Genomic DNA, 27,824 nt, shown 5'->3' on the forward strand with positions numbered 1-27,824 from the left:
CGAAAAGTAGTGAAGAAAATAAATTTCGTCACTAAATAAGAATAATCCGTGACGAATTATTAAATTTTGTCACGTATAATAAAAAGTAAAAATAATAGGTGACAAAATTTGTTTTCGTCAACAAATACTTCTTTTTAGGTGAGGAAAAAATTAAGTTTTGTCATTGAAGGTTTTCCTGCTAATTTTTTTTTTGGTTGGTGCCAAAATTTGAGACTTTTGGTGAGAAATTTTTTTGTCACCAATTATAAAATTATTAGCGAGGAATATATTTTCGTCACCGATAATTTTGTATATATATTTTTTGAGAAACTTGATTTTAAATATTTTAAGACCATTTGGTGAGAAATATATTTTTGTCACTAATAATTTTTAATATTTTGAGACTTTTTAGTGAAGAAATTTTTTTGTCACCAATTTTGGAGGAAAAATTTTGACATATTGGGCGGTAATGGAAAAAATAGACCATTAACTTTTTTCCCCTTTTTATTTTTGTTTATCAATCTCTCTCTCTCTCTCAAAACAAAACACAAGTTAATTAACTCTCTAAACCTATGGTGACGAAAAGTAATGAAAAAAATATTTTGTTACTAAATAAGAATAATCCGTGACGAATTATAAAATTTTGTCACATATAAGAAAAAGTAAAAATAATAGGTGACGAAATTTATTTTCGTCAATAAATACTTATTTTTAGGTGAGGAAAAATTAAAATTCGTCACCAAAGATTTTTCCTCTAATTTTTTTTGGGTGCCACCAAAATCTTGAGACTTTTAGTGAGAAAACAATTTGTCACCAATTATTAAATTATTCGTGAGGAATATATTTTTGTCACCAATAATTTTAAATATTTTTAAAAAAAATTAATTTTAAATATTTTAAAACTAGTAATGAGAAATATATTTTTATCGTCAATAATTTTAATATTTTAAAATTTTTAATGACAAAATTATTTTATCACCAACCAATCTTAAAGGGAAACTTTGAGATTTGGCGGTAATGAAAAAAAGGAACCCTACTAATTCTCCTCCACCCCTTTTTTCCTTTTTTTTGATGCTCCAGTTTTCCTCTCATCCCTCTCTTGCAAAACACACAAAGGTATGGCCTCTCTCTCTCTCTCTCTCTCTCTCTCTCTCTCTCTCGCTTGTAGTTGTTTAATGGTGGGGTAAGGGTTTTCAATAACATGGTGGTGCTGTGATGGGGATGGAATGGTGTAATGGAGGTGCGGTGTGAGAGGAGGAGGGCTAGCGATGGTATAGTAGGGGGGCACTACAAAAAATTGCAGTTTTAGAAACTACTTTTGGCGACACTATCAAAATTGCATAGCTAAAACATCATTTTCGCGACGCAAAAATCATTTTCATCGCTAAAAAGGTTAACATTAGCGATGTGATCAACAAGTCGTTGCTAAAAAGTCAAATATAAATTAGGCGCCTAAAAAAAATTAGCGCTCCAACATGAGAAAAGGTTTAGCGATGATCAATGAGTTTCAGTGACAAAACAGTCCCTTGCTATTAGTATAAGAGTTATGGCGACGTAGATGGCACGTCGGCAAAGGTTTAAGTCATTAACGACAAATGTGCTTTAGGTCGCTGTAGGTTTTATAATAGCTGATGTATTTATATTTACTGAAACATTAAAACTGTGCCGTTTTGGTACCAACCTTAAAACTGTATAAAAAAATCCCTAATATTTTTTCTGTAAACCTCCACTTCTCAGCGAGGTAACGCCCCATCTTCCCTCCATGTTCTGTGTCACAGTCACACCGGATGGTCTCTCTCACAATCGCTGCCGCTAGTTCTCTAACCGGCGCTGCCATTGTTGTCGATTCACTTATTTCTGTAAGTTACTCTCTCTCACCACCATTGTTCTCTCTCTCAATTTCTAATCCCTAACTTATTTGAAAATAAGAGTTCCCTTCTATTATCTGAAAAAATTTCGTCAGTTCCCAAAGTTTCAAAGGAAACCTCTTCTAATTATTTTTTCATTCTTTGATCATTAACAATTTAATAAGAAAGGGAAAGGAAACACGATGGGTTAGAGAGAGAGAGTCTGCCTTCTCTCTAGAAACTACCTCAGTTTCTAGGGTTTGTTCATTCAATATTTCATTGATGATGGATGATTACTCATCTAATCTACACGACTTAGCTACGATGGGTGATGAACTAGTGATTGAAGGTACTACTACACCTAAGTGGCGTTCGCACATCTTGAAGGATAGTCTTTCGGATAGTGATTTGTTAATTTTGATGGACATCGCGAAGAGAAATGGGGGTAAGAAACATTGTTCTGCATTTGATATCGAGATGGGTAGGAGCCCTAAGGCTTCGATTGGGGTTGAGTCTGAGATCCATAGTCCAAGTTTTTTTGTTGACGCTATGGGTGGTCTCTGCTCTGAGATTCGAGAGATGAATGTTATTCAGCTCCACATTAAAACAACAGGTATATACTTTTTTCTCAAGAGATGTCTAATGCTTTGATAAATTTGAGTGATTGATTAATGCAACAGACTCATAAGGATTCAGATTGATTAATTGTTTTTCTGTTTTCTCTGGTTTGCTTCGAATGATTTTGTGGATCTTATTGGCTATTGGGCATAGTTTATGGGTTTTGTTGACTTTGGTTGTGTATATATGTAAATGAATTGTGTTAATTTTTTGTTTGTACATATATATTTTTGGGAAATTCTGGAATACATACCCCTATTTTGAGGTATTATATTCAAGATAAGATATTTTGTGGTGTTAATATTATTTTGATACTCTTGATTTTGGTTAGGCATAGAGAATTGAAAGAATCTCACATTAGAAAAGTACATCAGGAAGATGGATTTGCTACTTCAAAACTATTTCATGTTGACAGAGAAAAATTAATGTACGTATTATTGTGAAGAACAAAACTAATAATTTTTTGCAGCTGATCAGAGACCTACCCAAGGCATTGAGCTTTACTTTACAGGCCAGTTTGTTACAAAGAGTTTGATCTGTAGGGTATGTCTGATGTGCATCACAATCATATTAAGATTGATTACACAACCACGTTCGTGGGGTAATTTGAAATTTCTTTTCTTTTCCTTTTTTCTAAAGAAGAAAAAGAAAAGATGCGGATGGGAAAGGGTGGTCAAAACAATGGTTTCCCTACTAAGGAAAAATGTATGGCAGTGATACCATCACATCATTATTTTGGTATGTTTAATTTCACTGCATCATATCATTATTTTTGATCTGTTAAGTTACAGGGCACTAAACAGGATAAGATATATACAATCAGCAATGGAGTTTATAAATCTATGATATCTATCCACTGATAAGCACTTGTATCCATTGAAATGATTAAAGAAAAAATGAAAGTAGAAGCCAAATGCACAAAGAATAATCAGGCGTTATCTGCTTTTACTTTTAATTTCTAGGTAGGTGAAGGCATTATCTGCTCTCTCAATCAATAAATAGATTTTTATTTTTAATAACTGCTCATGTAATTGTAATCTTAACCCCTCTTTTTCGCGAAGAGGCTGATTCTCATCACTCAAACCTTCGCTACTGGGCTGGGGGTGGATAACAATTGCCAGCATCAGGTTACGACAACCAAGTGCATTATTGAGGCCGAATTTCTATTTCAGACAATGTTCTCTGCTCATTTCATCTTTTTGAAGTTACATGTACCTGCTTTCTATGTGATTCTAACATTAGTGATATACTTTATTGAAGTTGTTTGCAGGCCTTTTGAACTTTTGGAGCGGTTCCGGATGTATGAATTTTCTGAAGGAACCCTGCATCCATTTGAATGCACACAAAGTTAATCGCATCCTTATCAATTGCATAGGTAACTAATAAGCTAATTACAAACTGTTTTCTATTATATTATTTTGTTTTATGAAAAATACCTTTCCTTTTTCTGTTTCTCCTCAGAAAAAGGCCATCTAGTGGGACTCAAAATGTGTCTTGAATTTGTGATGAAGAGTTCCATGCTAGGTTCATATCTCAATTTCCACGACCAACCCAATTTCAATTGATTATTTATGTGAACACTTATTACCTCTATGAGAATGGGTTGTTTGGGTGAGCATTTGTAAGTTACATTAACTAATATATAATTCTAGGAGTGACTAATATAATACAATTACCTGAGCAGTTATTACATAGGAGAAACAATTAAGGTAATGTTTGGTTCATTTAAATTTTTAGTTATGTAAATTAAATAAGTAAATCAATCATGTTGGTCCAACCCAAGAATTGGAGGATCCTAAACATTGGAGACAAGATAGGCCTTAAGTTCTGAGTGGGAAGATATAAAATGGCAAAAGACATCTCAACATTGGGCCCATAATTGCTTTCTTTTGGATATGATATTCTCCAATTGTGATCTCTAGGATTGAATGCATCAGTCTGAATATCGCTCGGGTAATCATGCTATGCAATTCTATTAATCCTAATTCATTTAGGATCATTTGTAATATCTGTTACATAGTTCAACATTCACCCTGTGTAATTTTAGTAATGAATTGAGTTATTGATAAAAGAAAAAAAATTACCAAGAATGTCATAGCGAAGCATAACCCAAAACTTTGCCAAACTATTTTAAGCATTGATGATGTGTGGTTTTTATTTTATTAATTGACATCTTTCCCTGTATAAATGCAGTGGAGAAATGGATAGATGGTAAAGCAGAGAATTACCAAGAATATCGCAATGAAACTGAACTTTTGATTTTGAATTTTACTGATGATAATTTTGGATCTTAATGTTACTGAATTTGATTCATTAGTGCCTGTGTCAGGCACAAATGACAACTAAACAAAGGGATCCATAGTGCCATAGTTCAAGACTCATTTCGTATAGCCTCTAGTCTATATCTGCTCTAGTTATGGAAGATATGGGGGAGTAGCATTCTTTTGTTCCAGATGGTAGTAATTTCATTAGTACTACTAGAAAACATGAATTTAGAGTGTTTTATTAAGCAATGAATCACCTTGGTTAAAATTTATGTTGGTGTACCTAAAAACTAATTGTTGGAATCTATTTGGATTGCCGTATTGTCTTTTTTGGAGTCACTTGAGGAGCATTTGGAGATGACATCAAGCATAATGGGGTTTCTTAAGAAGCAAGGTTTCAAAGGACAATTTAGAGGAGGAGGTATTCCATGAACTCGTACATCGCCTTTTGGTAAGTCTCGATTGTTTTATCTTTTTATTTTTCTCATGTTGGTTAGTATATACTAGTTAAAGTACAACAGTTTAACTATTTATTAACTAAGATGTAACAAGTTTGAAGATGTATTTAATGAAAATAGATTCATTATCAAAATTCTTACTTAGCATGACCCTAGTTAAAATACACACTGACCAAAGTAGAGACAAAACTATGTGTTTACTTTTTTGTGTATTTTTGCTAGGCAGTGTTGGAGTTGCTCTAAGTTAGTGATGTGATTAATAATGGGTGTGTCTTTGATTGAGTTTTTCACTGTAGAAGAAATGAAGGAACATTTATTGAGTCTCAGGCAGTGGGTTAGTCAAGTTTGTATATCACTTTATGATTGCTGTTGTTTTGTATATATCATTAGGATGGTTTAGCATAATAAGGACTTTTAATAGATTGATCCATTTGAAGGTTTTCCCAATACTCAACTTAGTGAAGCCACATTTCAACCACTTTGTCCTAGGTAAAGAAGTCTTTTCTTAAGATCATGTGCTTTCTCACAACTTACATTCATATCTGTTGGTCTATCTCTTGTTCTTGAGGCTTCAACTTCTCCCTCTTAGTGGTGCTGTCCTTATTATTTGACACAAACATTCAATTCGTGTTAGCCAACCAATCATATATTGTCTTCATTGTGCTCTATTGGACTATATAAGAAGCAAAGGAGGAATATTTAGCAAACTTTTTTTTACCTAGTGTTAGCTTGAGTTGCATATCCTGACACCCACAAAAAGGGAGGTGCAGAATTCAACTCCCTGTTAGGAGACACTCTATTAGAAAAGAACTAATCTTTGTAATTCAGTTTCCAGGACTTGCTGTTGTCATTTTGCCTCAGATAAATTTATTTGCACCTTATTTGTGTAAGATTCCTGTTCTTTAAAATGTATACAAATAAATATATAAATAATATTAGCCAAAAGCAGCCAAAATTAAAAACCAGAGAGTCAAAAAAATCATGAGCATGTTTATAAATAAAAAATAAAAAATCACAATGATTCCTTACCAAAGACAATTTGATCAATGCTTTTGTTGGGTACAAATTCATAAACAAGAAGGCATTGAGGGGCTTCAATGGTACAACCCAAAAGTCTTACAAGGTTCTTGTGTTGAATTCCACTGATCAAAATATTTTGAGAGAAGTTGTAGGTTTTTGTATGTAAATTGCTGACAGACTGTTTATAGATTCTTCTGGGAGTGAGCAACTATAGGAAACATTTGGTGTTTTTTTTATTTTTTATTTTTTTAACTAAATGAAATATGTGTTTTGACTTATTTTGTGAAGATACACCTATTTTTATAGAAATTTTGCAATGACTCTTGACTGAATTGTTGCTTTTGGTGCAATATATTGATCACTTGTTTCGAACAATGTAAATAAGAGCTAAGGGAATTTTATGGTTGACACATTGTGCAGAAAAACTGTTAATCTGATATGAGAAGTTAGAGATTTTTATTGGATCAATTGTTAAGAGGCTTTTGCTTTATAGGAAAGACCACTTTACACATTAAGAAAAATATGCATATTTTATTTTTTGACTATGATTTATTATGATTGGCATGCTAAAATTTGATTGTTGATTTTTAACTTGTAAGAGAGAATTAGATTTGGTGGTTGTTTTCAAAGATTAGAACCCAACATGCATGAAAAACCCATTGTCGTGAATCAAATGTACCTCAATGCTACCTTATATTTTGGAGCTATTATATATATATATATATATATTCTGCCATTAGTGATAGTGATATATGGTATTTTGTAATCTTTTGGCATCTTATGTTATCCGTGTTACTTTATCATCCAGGATCACCTCAACTCTTTGAAGTTCTGATTTGTTAGATGCATTTCTACTAAATTGGTTTATAAAATAAAATTATTTATATATGAGTTTAGATGTAATTGATAATATATTAATGTTTTCTTTGTCTATTTTCTTTGCAGATTGGTTTTTGATGACGTTTGAAAGTATACTTGCAAAGGAAGATCAACTGTTGAATTTTGTTTTCTGAACTGATACTTAGTTGTAGTTGCAAATCAAGATTGAGTGTTGATTTTTTTTTTTTTTTTTCTTTTTTTTTTTTTGTGGATTCCACGTTAGTTCATTTTGGGATTTGCTTTGGTAGTTTTTTTGTTATACTTAATGGTTTATATTATTAAAGTTGTTTGATGAATATATTTTGATTTATAATATAAATTGTTTATTGATTTTTTTTTGTAGAGTGATGTATAATAGCTAGTGATTTCTTAGTACAATTAAAAGACTATTGAGATATGAGCAGGGATATTTGTGAAATAATAATTAAAATTAAAATATAAAATATGGAACAGGTTTAGTGACGAATTTGTTTCGTCTTTTGTACTTATTATTATGACAAAGTGATTATTCGTCATTAATAAACATTTTTTGTGACAAAATTTATTGTAGCGCATATATGGAAGTTTTCATTGATTTTGTTGTTTGGTAACGAAATATATTTCGTCACGTATATAAATATATTTGCGACGAAATATATTTCGTCACCCATGTATGACTTTTGGAGACGAAAAATTGTCACCTTTACATCTTACTGTGACGAAATTATTTCCTCATCAATGATCAACATTTGTGACAAATTTATTTGTCAACTAAAATTATAAATATGGTATTGAATAATTATTTGGTGACGAAAATGAGAATTTTTGACGACAAAGTCTTGTTTTATTGGTGACAAAAAATTTCGTCACTGAACTAATTTCATTGGTGACGAAATTATTTTTCGTCATGGTGGTTTTTAGTGACAACATTCAACGACGAAGCTGGTGACGAAAATATTTTGTCACAAATATCTATAGTGACGAAATTAGCTCTTTCGAGAAAAAAAAAAATCGTCATTCAAGACCCAACTTGTTGTAGTGCGATGTTTTTCTATGACAAAATTTTTAAACTATCGCTGAAAATCGAAAATTAGCATTTTTTTAAAAATTGTTACTAAAATTTATAATTAGTGACATTTTTTATGACAAAATTTTTAAACTGTCGTTGAAAATTAATAATTAGTGACGTTTTTTTAATAATATTTGATGAAAAATATCATCAATTATTATAAGATGTATTAGATAATAAATTCACCTATTACGACCTACACGTAAGTCTTTCGTAATTTTTTTTTAATAAAACTAAAATAACAAAAAAATAAAAAGTCTAATTAAATAACTATTTAAGGTAACTTTACCCTGCTACAAATACTCTAAAGAGAAAAATATTAGGGATCTTAAATGTTTTGCCAAATGTCTTATATGAATGTGAAATTCACATCATGTAAGTCACAAACTAATATAAGACATTTGATAGAACTTTTGATAAAACATTTAAATTCCTAACATTACTCTTGTAAAGTCCACCCAACCTCGCCATTGTCCGAACGAATAAGAGCATCTCAACGGTGTATCAATTTTTTCACCAAATTTGAGTAAAAACTTCCTTTGATATCAAGTACTTCAACAGAGGATTTTGGAGCTTCATTACCGATCGATCAGGCTGACAACCGGGAGGATGTCCAGCCAGTCGACCGATCAGTGTAAATTTTTTTTTTTTTTTTTTTGCATTAAGGCGCTCGATCGGGAGGACGACCGGGCAGTTGACCGGTCAGTGTAATTTTTTCACTTTTTTTTTTACCTTGAGGTGGTCGTCTTGAAGGATATCTGAGGGATATTTGGCAACGATAATGAACAGTGATTTGATGAAAGGCACATTGATCTTCAGTTTGATTAAAAAGAAAAAAAAGGTGAAAATTTCAATCTGATACCTATTTAATGCAACCGTTAAAGCAAAAAAAAAGACATTTTTTCTTCAAATTTAAATCTGATGAAAGGTTTAAGTAATCATTGGACATTGTCTAAAGACAGAAAAAATACGCGTAGCGGACCAATCGCGTGGGTCCCACTAGCCGAACTCTGTATTCCTACTACCATGTGAACACTCAAACACTAACAAAATAGGTGCCGTTTGGTAATACTTACGTTTTCAGTTTTCTGTTTATATTTACAAAAATTTTAAAAATTCAAATAAAAACTTATTTGGTAAATTTTTGATTTATAAATCAGTGGTCTCAGTTTATAAATTTGGCTAAAAAATGTAAACTAAAAAAATGTGTTTCTGTTTTGAGTTTTGAGTTTTTTTTTTTTACCACCCAACACTAGCCACCACCACCCCCCACCCCCCACCACCATCTACCACCACCACTCACCACCTACCTGTCACCACCACCCACCACTCGGCGCCACTACCTACCACCCACCACCACCACCCACCTACCACCCACCACCCACCACCCACCACCACCCACCTGCCACCCACTCCCCACCACCACTACCACCACCACCATCCACCTGGCATCCACCCGCCACCACCCACCACCCGCCACCACCACCCGTCACCTACTTGCTACCACCACTCACTACCCACCTGCCACCGCTATCCACCACCCGCTACCACCAGCCACCAGCCACCTGCCACCCACTCGCCACTACCACTACCACCCACTTGGCACCCATTTACCACCACCACCCACCACTCACCACCCACCACCCACCACCACCATCCAATTGCTACCACCTGCCACCGTCACCCACCCACCCACTACCGCCACCACCACCACCCACTACTACCCGCCACCCACTTGCCACCACCACCTACCACCCGCCACCACCACCCGTCACCACCCCCCATCGTCACTTACCTACCCACCCACCATCACCATCCGTCATCTACCCGCCACCACCACCCATCCGCCATCTGCCACCCACCTGCTACCACTACCCATCACCCGCCGCCACCACCACTACCACCACCACCACCACCACCCACCACCCACCACCGTCACCCACCCACCCATCCACCACCCACTCGCCACCCCCTACCCACCACCCACCGTCACCACTTTCTACCACCATCTTCCGCTGCCACTTGCCACCACTTGCCATTTCTTACTCTTTTTTATATTTTAAAACTTTTAAAAATATTTTGTCAATTACCAAACGCGTTTGCAGTTTATGTTTTTCTAAAAGTAAACAAAAAAATAAATAAAAACCAATTTATAAAATTTTTATAAATATAAACTGAAAACGTAAACGTTACCATACAGACCCACAAAACAAAAGCAAAAATTGCAAATCCATTTCTCTCTATTTCAAACAAAATCCACTGCTCCGACCGCTGGGCTTGCTTTTATATACACAATTTCAATTCTCATATACATATATATATATATATAGAGAGAGAGAGAGAGAGAGAGAGGGGTATTATTTATGTATATATTTTTAGTTTTTAAATCTAATTCTAAAAATAATAAATAAAAAAGATGATATATGTTAATTGGTTTTTATTTTTAAAAAAAGATATAGATATAACAAAATAGAGACTTTTGTTTATGGTTTTGATAGTTTAAATTATTTTTATATTTTAAAAATCACATATTATAATACTTTATGTGGATGAGGTATACTGTGATTTTAATATGTAGATGAGACATGCAGTATTTTTAATATTTTAAAATTTCAAACTTTCTTTATGTAGATGAGGTGTGCAGTGATTGCAATACATTTTTTAAATCATTGATTGTAATAATTTTTTCTATAGAAAGTACATAAATTGAATTATATTAAAAATTTATAAAATTTTAAACTATCAAATTAATTCACATCTATCCGTCAATCCGTACAATTCACATTCACTAAATTAACGAATATATATAAATTGATTTGTTTTAATCCGTGTGATGAACAGATGATAAATTAAAGGTTCGGTGGCCGCTGACCGTGTCCACCCCTAGTCTAAAGGCAGAAAACATACGCGGACCGGACCAGTCGCGTGGGTCCCACTAGACGAACTCTGTATTGCCGCTACCATGTGTTCCTCACACACTAAACAAAAACAAAAATTGCAAATCCCTCTCTCTCGCTATATGTCTCTCGCTGGAAAAATCTATAGAGAGAAACAAAATCCGCTGCTCCGGCCGCTGGGCTCGTTTATACACAGTTTCAATTCTCATATACATACATATATATATATATATATATATAGAGAATTCAAGATAAGTAGCCAAATGGTAAAGTCTGGAGGATAAAATCCACAGGTCTCGAGTTCGAGTCACCCCTTGGAGCAACTGGAAGTTTGCCCGGTCGTTAACTTCAGGGCCCTCAAGATTAGTCCTGCCTTCCCTTAAAATCAACGGGTTCGGGATACCGGAGTTATAAAAAATATATATATATATATATAGAGAGAGAGAGAGAGAGAGGGGTATCTGACAATGTCCTCATTTCCGCGGGCGTCTCCGTCTCGGAAATCATTACCAGTTTCCATCACCAATTCACCACCATCACTTGACACCATCAGCAGTTCACGAACTCGGGCGGTGACAATCACTACCTCGCCAACACCACTTCACCACAACGACCGGCTGGTGTCTACTACTCCACCTCTATCCACCACTCCCACACCTCCAAACGACCCCACTCCCACATCTCCTAACGATCCTATATCCATCACTCCCACACTTCCTAACGACAGGCTGCTGTTGAGCCCAACATCTCCGGCGCCCGCTTATTCTTCTTCTCCATCACCACCTCCTGTTGCTCCGGTCCCGCCTGCGCCGTCTACTACTCCTCCAAACTCCTCTCCTTCGTCGCCAACTTCTTCTTCTTCACCTCCTTCGCCGTCGGGTTTCTCGCCGCCACCTCCGGGGACCTCAACGTCATCGCCGCCTCCGTCGTCCAGTAAATCAACAGGGCTTGTTGTTGGGATTGTGATTGGTGGTGTAGTGATTCTTGTAATTTTGAGCATTTTGTTCTTATGGTGCAAGAAGAAGAAGAGAAGAGACCATGATGACTATGTCCCACCACCACACGGGCCTAAAGGTGAGAGACCTTTTATCCGTTCTACTTATTGTCCTCTCTTATCTTGTCATGTGTTCAAATTCCCCTGAATTTCTGTCATTTTCCCCATTTTTCCCATGCATTTATGATTATAAAAAATAAAAAAAAAACTTTTTGCTTGGTTACACTTTTCTAAAAACACTTTTTAAAAAATTTTATTTTGTTATTTTTTACATTTTCTTATTTTTACTAAATTTTTTTAATATTGTAAGTAATTTTTTTTTACTTTTTAGATATACCTAACGTAAATATATTTAAAAGTAAAAAATTTATTAAAAAAATTTCAAAAATTCACTAAATACCAAAACTATAAAAAAAAATACGAGAATTCAATACATTTTTTGTATTTTATGTATTTATTAATTTTTTAAAATATTTTTCACAAATTTTTTACTTTTTAAATACATCTAAATAAGGTGTATCTAAAAAACTAAAAAAAAAATGTTAAAAATTTTAAAAATATTCATTAAAAACAAAAAAATATGAAAAATTAAAAAACTCAATTTTTTAAAAATTTAATCCAAAAAACTCAAATTAAATACACTGATTATTATTTCTTAGGGTTATGAGAAACTCATGGATTTGTTGATTAATTTGTTTTTGGATGTCTAATTCTGGGAAATTTGACTGGGCATATGTTAATTGTATAATAATTGTCAAATGCTGTAACTGTTATATAGATCTGGTGGTCACAGTCTTGGGAATTTCTTTACTCTTTCAACTTCTTGAAATAGTATTTTTCTCCTGCTAAAAATTGTTGAATTTAGCATTTTCATGACTTGGGTTGTTTTTCTCAAATATAAAATAGAGTTGTGATATGTAGCTCCAAAAGTCCCTCCCGAATCGCCCAAATTTGAGCGAAGAGGGAAGAAGAAGAGAAGGAAGAAGAAGGACAGGGGGGCCAACATCAACCGGGCTGGGCAGGTGGCGAAGGCAGGGGCGGAGGCGGGGCGGAGATGATCGTCCGAGCTGTGACGATCGGAGACGAGCTGCGACGAGCGATCTTCCCCTCCTTTTTCTCTTCTCCTCTCTTCTCTCCCTCTTTCTCTTCTCTCCCTCTTCCCCTCCATTTTCAGACTGCATAAAGAAAAAACAAAAACAAAAACGGCCCAAAACGACGTCGTTTTGGGCAGTCGGGGGATTCGGGGGGACGAAATTCGGAGGGAAAATCATTTTTGTATGAAATATTGGATCATCAATTGCCTGTATGTGTTCTTATAACCTAATAGAAGCAAACCAAACTAAGCCTTGAATGTTGTTCAAAAAAAAAAAAAAAAACCTAAGCCTTGAATACTAATCAAGTGAGTCGGCTACATGAAGGGTGTGTTTGGTTTGTATTTTGAGATAAATTTTCAAAACAAATAATTGGGGAGAGTATAAATTTTTTTTTGATTTGTTTGATTGTATATTTTGAAAATAGTTTTCAAGTTTGGGAGTTTGGGATGATTTAATATTTTGTTGTAATTGAATAGATATGTGTGAGAGAAAAAGTGATTGAGAATGAGACACTACAAGAAATGTCACTTTTAGCTACCAAAATATTGGTCGCCAAAAGTCCAATATTTAGTCGCTGAAACGATATAGCGACTAAAATATTTGGTCGCCAAGGTCGTCGCCTTTGCCCTGTCGGCGATAGTATTGGCTACTAAATTTCGTTTGGTCGCCGAAAGTGACCACATTTGGCTACTAAAATTAGTTTAGTCGGCAAATGTTATGTTTCCGCCACTAAACCTTTAGTCGCCGAATGAGGCTTTTTGGCTACTAAGTTGTTGTGGTCGGGAAAGGTGTCACCTTTAGCTACTAAATAATTAGTCGCCGAAAGTACACTTTTAGCTACGAAACATTATTTAGTCGGCAAAAGGTGTATTCCGTGACTAAAAATTTAGTGACCAATTGTTTCTTTCTCTCATTCTCAATTGTTTTAGCTACTAATTATTTGGTCGCCAAAACTTTTTGGGTTATGTTTTGCTACTAAATTATTAGTCACCAATACATTTGATTACATATTTGGCTACCAAAATATTTGGTAGCCAAAAGCTTTAACGTATTTTTTTTTTTTTTTTTTTAATTTCTAAACAACCTGTATCCATTATGAATACAACCTGTACCCTGTATAAACAATATAATCCATCAACACTAAATATGTTACCAAGCATTCAACAATGTGCACACATTTTAGCTCCAACCATCCAAAACATTAATATTGAACGTCCAATTCTATATATAATACAAATTCCATACGAACCAAGTCTAATCCAACGTCAATAATTTCATTTCATACATAATACAGGACTAACCAAATTAATTAACAAAAAGGACATATGTACCACAACCTAAATTAGCATATATGCTAATTTCTACCATGCCAAATTAGCTACCATTTACCACACCAATGGTATTTCTTCATTTGCAGCCTGTTCCCATTATCCCAAGTTTCAAGAGCCGCAATATGATCACTGTGCTTCTCAAGCAAATCAGCAAACCGCAACATTATTCGTGATCTTTCCTGAAAAAGTTTAACAGGCGGTGTGATTGGTTCCTCGAATGCAACAGCGGTACTAAACCTAGTGATGCCTCTGCTCCAGTTAGAGTACCGACCTGAAATTACAATTTTTTGATCAGTGAGCCATCAATCAATCACATGCCTCATAATACTTACAAATACAGACTATCATCCGTGTTTAACATATGCATTTTTAAAAGAATGCCACAGTTCAATTTTCTCATACAAACGTAATGTAACCTATTATCTATTTGCTAATAAGTCCTTCGAGTCTGAGCAAAAGATCATAAAGTAACCAATGAATACATATTCTCAGGCAAATTCTAATACTTTACCCGCATACAGAAAGCTAACTCAACTTTCAGTATGAAAACAAGCATTACAGATACATAAAGAAATGCTACACCAACAAAACATTTGGTTTTCTCTTCTAAACAGAGTTAAGATCATGAATACAGCACAATCAACATTACTCAAAACACCAACCAGCCTTTGAATTTTAATATTTGCCAAATATGAATGTATTCGGACCATTCAAAGGGCAGGTCATAGCAAGGATGAATTATCACTTAGAATTTTGGATTAATTCCAATTCCATTTTGGATTAATTCCAATTCGGAATAACAGTACTTTCCAACAACATAATATACCTTATGGTGATACATATTATCACCTAAGAATAGCATATAGCATTACACAACTAAAAATTTCACTGGAAGTACCATAATACAATAATTCCATGAATATATAACAAATCCACTAAATGTCATATGGTATACCCAAAAAATAACATTTGGGACCGACATTATTAATCGGCCCCCTCATCCCCCTAATTCCATCCCAACAAACAAACATGGACAAGGAGTTAAGAATTGTTGTTATTCTTTCAATAATTCTAACAATCTAAACCTAGATTAGTGACTGAGGTGCGAAAAGAATCAAAGAAAATAGAATCTAAAGTAATTTCTTTGGGAATTGCAGAAGTCTCAAATGAATATTTTCAGCTGACATGTTATAGGTCTACGATCCAATAGGAAAGCAGGACTATTAATAAATAAGCATCCCAAATTATTACGCTTAAACAAATAACCCCCTGCTAACTTAGCACGTGAACTAAGAGGTAATAAGATTATTTGAGTCCTAAAGCTAGTATGTTTTGTGACATAAGAGCTCTAAATAAAGGAAGCAACGTCAACATATGCCAACTAAAATGTACTTTTTTAGAAATTTTACGTTGTGCCTTACCCTCTATATAAGGATGTAACTTCTCTCTGCTTGAGTGGAAGAACATTAAGTTTTTAGAAATAAATAACAATCCCACAACCATCTCATTGCTTTCGTAACCAGAGTTTGCCAATCCTTCAAATTGCAAGTACAAAGACTCCGTCCATGATTTGAGAAGATGGTTGTGCGACTTCAAGATGCTATTTTGTTCATTATTCTATTCTTTTTTAAACAAATTGTAATTTTCCTTTTGGGAGCCTCCACTGAAGCTCCAGTGGAACTTTCCCCAACTTCTGGAGTGTATCTTTATCTTTTATTTCTCACAAAATACAAAAGATGGACTATGAAAAGAATTCTTTCTCTGTGATTATTTAGGCTCACGTATTGTGCTTTGCCTATCCAACAAAAGAAACTTGGCATTTGAGTTCAGCACACATGATTCAGGATTATCTAGACTCGCATACAAAACAAAAATTAAACCTCCTTGCACCCAATCAGGAAACTCTCTTACACAGAATATTTGCCTGCATGACTAATTAATAAGAGGGAGACACTAAAGTCTCAAAAATGTAAACCAATGATTAATGTTCCTCCAAAAAATACAATACACATAATTACTTTATGTACCATAAAAAAAATATAAATAAATAAATAAATAAAAACTGAAATTACCTTATCAACTGCATCATCTTCCCAACTTTCGGAAGCATCCCGCAAATGACGGAGAACCATAACATATTCCTTCATAGTGTTGACTATTGTCAATGCAAGCTCTTTGTGCTAATATATAATTAGAAATTTTCCAAGCAACAAAAACAGCATGTCTTGGCATTTCCGCACAAATACAATGAAAATCCAGAAGAATATGAAACAGTCAAGGAATAAAATAGCAACTCTGAACTTGTTAAAATTTTAGTGCTCTTATCATCTCATAACATAACAGACAAAGAAAAGGGGTCCTAACAAAGTTATTCAAAAGGAGTTTCATAAGCTCCTAGTTCTCCTGCTCATAAATAATAAATAAGTTTAGCCCACAAAACTACCCCACTCCTGATTTGAGTTGGAGTGTTCCCAACCTTGTGGTTGGATATGTAGAAATTTAAGTAATGAACTAATTAAGATAAGGGCTTGAACCTTTCTTTCTTCATCTTCAATTAAATTACAACTCAATAAAATAGATAATATTCAGAAACTCTTATACACACTAAAATTCAACTTTAGTCATATTATTTTTTGGACAGCCAACTGAAAAGACTTGTGAAGCTGGTTTATATGACCTTGTACAAGCTGACAATGAGTGAGGAGAATTTTGCCAAAGGATTCTGGGTACCTCTTCTTGTTGTTCCACATATTGCCGGATCCAATCTGCTTGTGATCGCTGGAAAGAATTTAGAGTATCATCATCTGAACGTCCCTTAATTCTAACAGAAATTTTAGGTGTTTCCTCCTCATTCTTATCAGACGAATCCACCACAGGACTCCAATCTTCCCGTGCAGTTGATATGATGCTAACAGCACCTCCTAGCATGATTGGATTAAGCAGGATGTCACAACTTATGTTAAAGCACAATTCTCCATGTCCCCACAATAGATTGCCATGAACATGTAGCTATCAGTATAATAAATTTCCCATTGAAAAGAATTGCTTAAGAATACCTTCATTTGAATAGAGAGAAGTGCCAGTAGAAAACTTCAATGGAAGCTCATTCCCGGGCAAATTCAAGCATAGCCAATCAAGGGCACCCTCAAAGGTAGTGCCCTCCTGTGCAACACGAATAGAACAAACCCATCAATTTTAAAAGTATCTTTACTAATCCTTTTCCAATAAAATTTAAAAATCACCAAAAAATGGAATAAGGCAACAAATATTGAATAGCACAACCATATAAAAATAAGAAGGTTCACAGCAATGTAATTTATTCAATGAAGATTAGAAAAACAAGAATACAATTAAACAGATGAACTTTATACATAATTGATTATATAATTGAATACCCCTGCAACAAAGAAGAGAAAATTTAAGTTGAATACATCTTAAATTTATACATAATTGATTAAATAAAATTCATTACTTTGGTGCCTATAAAATGTGTAATAAATAGATCCTACAAGATAGATCCTCGTTAAAACAACAAGGTTGTAATAAATAAATAAAAATGTGTCCTACAAGGCTTGAATATAGAAGAAACATCATGCAAGATGCAGCCAACCTCAAGTAGTTGTCACTGTTATTTGTTAAGTAGTAAGATCAAAATTGTTAAGTAGTAGGAATTTTAAGAACTATGTATTTGAACCCAAATGAAATAAATTTACTCAATCTGGACCAATAAATTTAGAAGAGAACATTTTTGTACCACTTAATTGTTTTCTTTGCACTATGTGGACTTCTAAAAGGATAGCTTGTCAGGCAAGGAGTGAGGACAATTTATCTACATCACAAGAACAAAAGAGTACTAACAGTGGACAATTTATCTACTCGATCTGGACATTAAAAGGAATCACTGAATCACTGCATTGTTAATCCAATCCATAGGCACAAGTTTGTGAGACTTTTGTCCCAAATGTTAATAGTTTTGAGCGATCTCATTGATCCAAATTTCCTGGTGATAGACAATGTCTCAAAGTTGATGCACATGAATACTACTAACAAACATGAAGATCATAACTTGGATGATGATGAGTAAAGATGCAATTTAAATGCACAATGTATGCTGGAATTAGATACAAGTTCACAAACATGCGTATAAAATTCTTCCTTCAGCTTCCTAGGGTTAAAAAGAGATTCACGCATATTATTAAGCAACAGTGGCAGCATTACTCACACAGGAGATTCAGGGGAGACTTTTGCCAGTTTTTTTTGTTCGTCTAACCACCTGTTGTTCATAACAACAAAATGAGAAATTTCATTTGTACATTTATCATCTACATTGACTAGTGGAGAGAGTTGGAACAAAGTGAAATGAATTAAATATCTTTTGTGTGTATATAGTCTCTTACTCAGACCAGTTGGTTGCATAAACAGGAACCAGAGCCTCATTTGTAAAACAGAACCTGGGGGCATATGCATTTGATGAAAAAAAAAAAAAAATTACCAAGTTAGAGAAGAAATTGAAACTATGAATCATATTCACTTTTTAAGAATCCATACAACTCAAAAGTCTGAAACCTTCAAGCACTTACATCAACCATTCACAAAAGGAAAAATAAAACAAAAAAGAAAAAGAGAGAATGAAAACTTTGATCAGAAGCTTCTTCTATTAAAAAATATATATATACGAATAAAAGTCAACAATAAGTGTGTATTTGTGGACATTGGAACTAGTTAATAAAAAAGCCAACATCAAAAACAAAGATAAATGACAAATGTAAATACTAATATTATTCATAACCAAATTCAACTCTCACAAAGTTTTCAATTCCCAAAATTTTGGGTGAGCTCCCACTACCGAAAATTCAGAAATATAACAAAAGGGAAATGAAAAAATTGAATGTATATTTAGTGGAGACAGAAATTGGGTGCAAGTATAATATGTGAGGGGTTCAATGATTTTCCACTATTGATTTTTTGCTTAGGCATTTCATCGAACAACTGATGGGCATAGAAAAACAATACAAACAACACAAAGGTTATCAATGTCAACAATGGTGAAGGTGAGAGAGACAGAGAGAGTGTGAGAGAGAGTGATGCATTACCTTCAAATTCAATGATTGGCCTTCAATTTCGGCTTGCAACGTTGGCTCGGAGCACAGAAGGAGAGTGGAGAGAAAGGCTACCGGCGTAGGGTTAGGGCACCGAAGGAGAGTTGTGAATTGACGGAGGGAGAATGTGTAATAGAAAGAAAAATAATTTTAATTTTTTTTTTTGAGAAAATTTGTAACCAAATATGCTTTTGAAAATTTTCTTTCAAAAATATGTTTCAAAACACAAACCAAAGGCACCCTTCGTATTTTTTACCATTGCGCCCTAACAAATAAATTAATATAATTTTTTATTATCTTTCAATGTCAGTTTTAAGTATTCTTTTCCCAAGAATTTATTTTCATTTAACATTTTGAATATATGATGGCTGTGGTTTGAGGTGAGCAAACCATGAATGAATAAAAGATGTAGCTGTTCATGCTTATCTGACAGACCAATTCAAGATGAATTACAAAAGCAGCAGTGCTGCATACCCCCAGTGGGGGTCGCACCCCCAGTGAGGTGTCGCGTCTCCACTGGCGGAAACCCTAACAAAAAAAAAAAAAAAAAAAATTTTTTTTTGTCCAATTATGGAGTGCCACCTCACTGGGAGTCGACCTCCAATGGAGATCCGAAGCATTTTTGTTACAAAAGGAAAAGGCAACATCATGCTTATCTGTTCAGATTCCCAGTTAACCATTTTTGGAATCTATAGTTATGTCTATCTACATATTATATAATGAAAAGAAAAGTTCTAACTCACAAGTTTTGTGCGAGTTTCAATATCTCAATTTTAATTTTTAAAATTTTTGATTTAAAAAAAAAATATATTAATATTTATTTATTTTTTTCAATCCACGTGCCTTTTGAGAGATTTGGTCAAAATTTCCTCATTAGTATTTATTAACTTTTTCCAATTCACGTACCTTTTGAGAGATTTGATCAAAATCTCCTTTCTATTATAAAATATATATATAAATAATTATAAATAAAACTGCTGCGTCGGGTGAAACACTTGTCATGTTTATCAGAATTTATGATTTTGGTGAAGGCTTCGAGAAGCATAATATGCGTACTTTAATATTTTACCTATTAAATGGACAAAATTGGATGATTTTGTTACTTCTTTTTTTTTTTTTTCTTTCAAAACCATAATTAATGAGCAGTAGTGCTGGTTCTGGGTCCAATCATTCAGGCGGTGAAAACTCATTGCCACCACTTTCCCGTGCCATGTCTTTAGGTTTTGCGACGAGCACATTCTCGTATGATGAATTGGCAATGGCAACGGATGCATTTTCAGAAGCCAACCTCCTTGGACAAGGTGGTTTTGGGTATGTGTACAAGGGAGTCCTTCCAAATGGAAAAGAAGTCGCCGTTAAGCAGCTGAAAGCTGGAAGTGGTCAGGGAGAGCGTGAATTTCAAGCTGAGGTTGAGATCATTAGCAGAGTGCATCACAAACATCTTGTTTCATTAGTTGGATATTGTATCACCGGGTCCCAAAGAATGCTAGTTTACGAGTATGTTCTAAACAACACCATGGAGTTTCACTTACATGGTGAGTGTTCCTTTCATTACTAAATTACAGAGGCAACTACTTTATCTTCATGCTTATCTGATTTTCTATCTACTGTTGCTTTTACAAATATATATATATATTTTTTAATTTTTGAGTATGGTAAGGGCCTAAGGGGTTTGTTGAATTCTCAAGTCTGCTAGTAATTATTGTTTAGTGGTTCTTACTTTTAAATTTGTATGTATATTTTCTGAACAATCCTTCTCAATAAACAATAGAATATTAATTAACTCTAGTTGCCAAATGTACTTGAGTTATGAGTCCTACGGATAATTTATTGTCTAAGAACCGGTTGAGCTGATGCTGGATGCTTCTGGTAAAATTGATTCTGATATAGAAAATAAAACGTTTCAGGAAAGGGAAGACCTACCATGGATTGGTCCACAAGAGAATTGCTCTAGGGTCTGCTGAAGGACTGGCCTATCTGCACGAGGACTGTAAGTTCTCTTCATACATATACTTGCTTCTCGTTTTAGAAGCAAGAAGCAACTCTTTAGCATAAGATACCGGGGTTAATATATTTTTTTAATTGAATTTTTTTTATTTGCAGGCCATCCTAAGATCATACATCGTGACATTAAGGCAGCTAACATACTTCTGGATTTTCACTTTGAGGCAATGGTAAGATTTCCTTGTACGCATGGGTCAAGAATCATTAAATTTCAATTTGCATCTTTGAAGTATGCCATAATAAATCCAAGAAAAACAGAGTTTTTTCCCCTTTCTGTATGAGATATGATTGGTGAGATTTGTCAGTTATGGTTGCAAGGAGTGGAATGAACATTTTTAATCACAAGTGACAGACAAAAAATTTCAAACCACTGATTAGGTTGTCCAAACTTTGTATTAGTGGTGATTGCTGTCATTAAGTCTGTAACCTGAAATTTTTTATGCTCTTCTTAGGTTGCAGATTTTGGACTTGCAAAGCTTTGTTCTGATGTCGACACTCACATATCCACTAGGGTGATGGGAACTTTTGGGTAAGGCCTACCTCTTATGTCTAAGTTTCAAATAATTGATTCTGTCAATAATTGATTCTTTTGGGTTGTTAGAATAGTAGAGAAAGATGAAATAATATGTATTGTATTAAATAATATTGTTCTATACAATAGAAAGCCTGTATATATAGGTTGAGAAAGAATATCCTACTAGAAATTTAACTATGAGAAAAAGTATCCTATAAGAGACCTAATTATGGCAATACCTAATATATCTAGGAAATCAATACCTAATATATGTAGGAATATATATCATATATACATTAACATCCCCCCTCAAATTCAAGGAGGATAAACATCTTGAGTTTGGAGAGAGAAACTAACACATGAAATAAAACTAAATAAAATAAAAGGCAAATAGATAGCGAAATCTAAACAGGAGCGCAAGGGCGTTTGAAATAGATCAGAGGCCGGAACTAAAGCCATGAGACAGTTTATGGTTGTGTCGGACCATTGTAGGAATTGGCTGAAACTAATGCCAAGGCGATTTAAAGTCGTGCCAGACCGATATAGAAATTGGCTAGAACTAATGCCCAGAGACAATTTATGCTTGTGTTGGACCATTGTAGGAACTGGTTGGAACTAATGCCAGGGCAGTTTAAAGAGGTCATACCGGACCGAGGTAGGAGCTAACTAGAATAAATGTCAAGATAGTTTACGGGGTCATGTCGGACCGTTGTAGAGATGGATGTTGAACTAGCAAGCGTGGCACACATATAACTTATGACGTGGTGTTGAACGATGATGGCAATAGATAACTAAGTGCGCCAGGAGACGGCTTGGATGGTGCGCCAGAGGTGCGCCAGAGGAAGTGGCTTGGATTGTGCGTCAGAGAAGGGTGGCTTGGGTTGTGCGCCAGAGAGTACGGCTTGGATTGTGCGCCAAATGAGGTAGCTGGGTGGTTTGCATGGTGTATAATCATGTTCACCATGATATAGGTATAACACCCCCCTTCAAACTCAAATAGGTTTGAAGATAGAAACCAATTTGAGATATTTGGGGTAGGAATAAACCAACGACTAAAGGAAGAGATCACCACGAAGCGATACTGAAAGAAAAACATGACAATGGAATAGGTTGAGGTCCGGCAGGCGGCCAAAGCGAGGCTGCCGTCTGCCAGTGAAGCAAAATTACTAAGTTCTTAACTTAGCTCTAATACCATGTTAGAATAGTAGAGAGAGAGAGAGAGGAAATAATATGTATTGTATTGAATGAATGAATTGTGTTGAATAATATTGTCCTATACAATAGAAGTCCTGTATATATAGGCAGAGAAAAAATATCCTATTAGAAATCTAACTATGAGAAAAAGTATCCTACAAGAAACCTAACTATGGCAATACCTAATATATCTAGGAAATCAATACCTAATATACGTAGGAATATGTACCATATATACATTAACATGGGTGATGAGAGCTTTTTAGTTGTTTCTGTCAATAATTGATTCAGTTATTGTTATCTCATTCTGGATGCTTTGTTTTCATTTCCAAGATTCAATTTCTCATTCCATTTTGATAATGGCAAAGGTATTACAATGTTTTCCACACTAGTTCTTATTAAAATATCATTCACATTCTAATAATAAGCTCACCACTTCTAGATACCTGGCTCCAGAATATGCTTCTTCTGGGAAACTTACACACAAGTCTGATGTTTTCTCATTCGGAGTCGTGCTTCTAGAGTTAATTACTGGACGCCGACCTATTAACTCATCTCAATCTTACGCAGATGATAGCTTGGTAGACTGGGTGAGCAATTACGTCAAAACCACTAAATCTCTTTCCACTCTGATAAAAGGCTTTTATTTTGTTTGATTTACTTTTCACATTTTTTGGTTTTTTTTCTAAGTCTAACAAAATTATCTTTGTTATAGGCGCGGCCCTTGCTCACACAAGCTTTGGAAGATGGAAACTTTGATACGCTTGTGCTCACACAAGCTTTGGAAGATGGAAACTTTGATACGCTTGTTGATCCATAGTTGCAAAGGGATTACAGACCCAACGAGATGGCTCGTATGGTTGCTTGTGCTGCTGCTTGTGTGCGTTATTCAGCACGGTGTCGACCACAAATGAGCCAAGTAAGATTTGGGGTTTATTTTGCAACAGTCATGATAGAAACCCCCACAAAACACAACCCCAAAAATGATCTTTACCATTCATGTCACTGTCAGAGTTAGGAAAAAAAAATTCAAATACATCAATGGTCAATACATCAGTGGGGGTTGTGGGGGTCCTCCTTTGTGGGGGTCCCAAACATTTTACTATTTGCAATATAGTAAAACTAAAAAATTCCTATATCTTATGCAAATTGGTTGATCCCAATGGAGCCAACAAGTTATGAATCCATTATGGCATTTCGATATTGTGGAATGGTTCTTCAATTATAGATTTTACCATTCCATACTACTTACGTCACTTGCAAGTGGAAGTCAGGCCTGGAATTTAATGCATTGTCTTGGTTGAGACCTTTAAGACACAAAGCTATGAATGATCTGATCTACAAATTTTGAATAATTTGATTCTGCTTCCCAAGGTTGGTGTATCTTGCACCATAACACTTGAGCCCCATGTCATATGTTACCTAAGAAGCACGAACACTTCTAAGTTACGTGTTCTTGTCCGACGCTGATGCTCATTTGACACTTCCTGACATGCATCGGACACACATGATGAAACATATATTTGAACAAAATAACTTAAAGGAGACAATGACATAAGAAAAACAATATAGATTTATATGTATTAGTCCCTGCTCCTTTTAAATTAAGAAATTAATATTATGTTGTATTTTTTATTATTTTGGAATGAAATATTCATATATGTGATATATAATAAATATATAAAATTATATATTTTGTGCATGTCCACCATATGTCATGTCCTATATTTTTTTATGTTGATGTGTCAGAATGGTCGTAGCTTGCAAGATTCTTGCTTCTTAACTTAGATGTGCTATATGTAAGCTAACTCCTAACCGATAAGCATAACTCAAATTGTGCAGGTAGTGCGGGCCTTCGAAGGAGACGTATCTTTGTCTGATCTTAACGAAGGAATCAAACTCGGACACAACACAGTCTACAGTTCTCGTGGCATCTCAGACTATGACACTAGCCAATACAATGAGGACATGAAAAAATTTAGGAAGATGGTTTTGGGAACCAAAGAGGATGGAAGCAACGAGAACAGTGCACTAACCAACGAATATGGATTGTATCCATCTAGTTCGAGCAGCGGAGGCCAACAAACCACTCGAGAAATGGAGATGGGAAAGATGTGTGGGAGATAATTTCGATAATAATCAATTAAAGCAAATAAAAAAAATAAAGTAAACAACAAAATTAAACCTTATAGTAATTCTATAGATAGTTTATGAACAAATTTGTGATTGAGGCCAGTGTATGAACACTGTGTCTTTAAGACATAATTTCATCTTCTTCAATGGTGCTTGAGAATAATGGACGCACTATCTCTAGGATACAACAATCACCACAAACGAAGAGAGCACACTTTTTGATTGTACTGCGAACCAAAATTATATTTTGCACTCAAAAAATTCAGACTCATGCAGATGAAGAATACAAGAGGAATGCTTGAACTTGAGGAAGTTGGAATGAAAAAAATTGGAATGGGGGCTACCTTTATATAGGCTTGTTGGTACCTGTTCAGTTTGAACAAAAAAGGCATGAAAAAGTGACATGACCCTTCTTTAAAATAAAAAGACACCATGAAAGGATTGCATCCTTTTATTTAAAGGAAGGGTTGCACCCTTTCATTAAAATGGAGTTTATTTCAATACAACGTTGCCTTTATAAATTTTTCAACAATTCCCCACATAAATGAAATTGACGTAACAAGAAATGCAACAACATGCAAACTATGTGAATACAAATCTGGAAATATCCTGCATAGGATAGTTAGCTTTTGACCTTGAACCTTCTTTTATAAAAGACTATCAGATTTACTGGCTGATTAGTGAACATGATGTATTGAATTGCTCTGCCGTTGTAAATCGAGACAATAGCCTATCACACAGTTTTATTTTCATACGCAACTTGATTCTATCGGTTGTGTCTATTTTGGCTCTGGACAATTCCTAGATTCATGAGTGCTCTAGAGAATTTAGCCTTTTCAATTTTCATAGACCGACCCAGTTCACATTCATATAGGTGATTCTCATTAAAAGCATCATGCTATAACCCACTTGAATTTCCAAGTTATGAGTCTCATTACAAGCAAAGCTTAACTTATTTATTGTTACTGGTAATCGCTATTTCATCATAGAAATGTGTAAAAGTTTTAATCCGTAGTGGTACTAATGAGTTATTCTTAATTCAGTTGTTCCTTTGAACTTAGATTTTGGGATCTCCAATCAATTAGGTTGGGTTTCCATTAAGATAACTCTTAAGTGACAGGCTTTAATCCCATTCCCCTCGATGATCACAACACTTGCTCTCTGGTCAAAGCCTTTGTCAACGGATTCGCTAATGTTTTCTTTTGACTTTATAAACTCAATGGAAATTATTCCATTGGAGAACAGTTGCCTAACAGTGTTATGTCTACGACGAATGTGACGAGACTTCCCATTATATATATGATTCTGTGCCCTAGCCATTGCAGTTTGACTATCGCAATGAATACAAATCATTGGCACAACTTTCAGCCATATTGGATTATCTTCTAAGAAATTACGAAGTCATTCTACTTCTTCTTCTGCTTTGTCTAAAGCAATAAATTTAGATTCCATTGTGGATTGACCTATACAAGTCTATTTAGAAGATTTTCAAGAGACCGCTCCACCTCCCAAGGTAAAGACATATCTACTAGTGGATTTAGAATCCTTAGTGTCATATATCCAATTAGCGTCGCAATACCCTTCTAGGACTGCTGGATATCTAGTATAATACAGTCCATAGTCACGGGTGTATTTTAGGTATCTAAGATCCCTAACAATTGTTGTCCAATGGTCTTTTCCTTGGTTACTAGTGTATCTACTCAATTTACTTATTGCATACGCTATATTAGGACGAGGGCAACTCATGAGATACATTAGACTTCCAATTATACGAGAGTATTCCAATTGTGATATGCTTTCACCTGTAGTTTTCATTAAATGAAGGTTAGCATCGACATGTGTCTTTACATGGCGATCATCATGCTTATTGAATTTCTCAAGAATTTTGTTAACATAATGAGTTTGAGACAAAACATATCTTTCAAATGTTTTAGTAGTTTTCATTCCTAAAATCACATCTGTCACTCCCATATATTTCATGTGAAACTTAGTTTTCAACATTTTCTTAGTTGAATTGATCATTTCACTATTGTTACCAAGAATTAGCATATCATCTACATATAGGCAAACAATGACATAATATTTCTCAGTATTTTTGACATAACACATTTGTCACACTCATTAATTTTAAATTCATTTATCATCATGACGTTGTCAAATTTTTCATGCCACTGTTTTGGTGTTTGTTTCAAGCCATACAATGATTTTACTAATTTGCACACTTTCTTCTCTTTGCTTGGAATGACAAAACCTCCTGGTTGTTCCATGTAAATTTTTTTATTCAGATCACCATTCAAGAATGCAGTCTTTACATCCATTTGATGTATCTCTAGATTATTTAAAGCAACAATTGCAATTAACATTCTAATAAATGTGATCCTTGTTACGTGTGAATAGATATCGAAGTAATCCACTTATTTAGTTTGCCTATAACCCTTGACCACAATTCTT

The 27,824-nt window shown here is 34.5% G+C and overlaps 2 protein-coding genes and 1 long non-coding RNA gene across 5 annotated transcripts; 2 read left to right on the forward strand and 1 right to left on the reverse strand.

The window, feature by feature from the left end:
• Window positions 1-1,654: 1,654 nt before the first annotated feature.
• LOC114270761 (uncharacterized) lies at window positions 1,655-7,363 on the forward strand. 3 transcript variants are annotated; one of them, XR_014328944.1, is made up of 4 exons: window positions 1,655-2,439; window positions 3,705-3,819; window positions 5,045-5,159; window positions 7,132-7,363. XR_014328944.1 is itself a non-coding variant. In XM_082868037.1 (4 exons), exons 1-3 carry the CDS (start codon window positions 2,109-2,111, stop codon window positions 5,050-5,052), a joined length of 444 nt encoding a protein of 147 aa, XP_082724163.1. In that variant the 5' UTR covers window positions 1,655-2,108; the 3' UTR covers window positions 5,053-5,159; window positions 7,132-7,247. The 3 variants fall into 3 exon arrangements, 1 of the variants encoding a protein (XP_082724163.1); XM_082868037.1 differs by having other exon boundaries at window positions 3,715-3,819; window positions 7,132-7,247; XR_003632031.2 differs by having other exon boundaries at window positions 3,705-5,159; window positions 7,132-7,247.
• Window positions 7,364-11,436: 4,073 nt separating this feature from the next.
• Window positions 11,437-25,424, forward strand: LOC114270763 (proline-rich receptor-like protein kinase PERK15). Its single transcript, XM_082870367.1, is given in 9 exon segments — window positions 11,437-12,084; window positions 20,704-21,063; window positions 21,436-21,468; window positions 21,471-21,518; window positions 21,632-21,702; window positions 21,985-22,061; window positions 23,683-23,830; window positions 23,956-24,159; window positions 25,083-25,424. Coding segments are annotated over 9 exon segments (1,833 nt in total). The 5' UTR covers window positions 11,437-11,477; the 3' UTR covers window positions 25,368-25,424.
• On the reverse strand, window positions 16,783-19,640 carry LOC145790970 (uncharacterized). Its single transcript, XR_014330458.1, has 4 exons — window positions 18,827-19,640; window positions 18,652-18,702; window positions 17,486-17,591; window positions 16,783-17,350 (listed from the first exon to the last, which is right to left on the reverse strand). It is a non-coding gene; the product is annotated as an uncharacterized LOC145790970 (long non-coding RNA).
• Window positions 25,425-27,824: the final 2,400 nt, after the last annotated feature.

This window comes from Camellia sinensis, chromosome 5, assembly GCF_055761805.1.
Source record: "Camellia sinensis isolate YWXY chromosome 5, ASM5576180v1, whole genome shotgun sequence".
Lineage (NCBI taxonomy): Eukaryota > Viridiplantae > Streptophyta > Magnoliopsida > Ericales > Theaceae > Camellia > Camellia sinensis.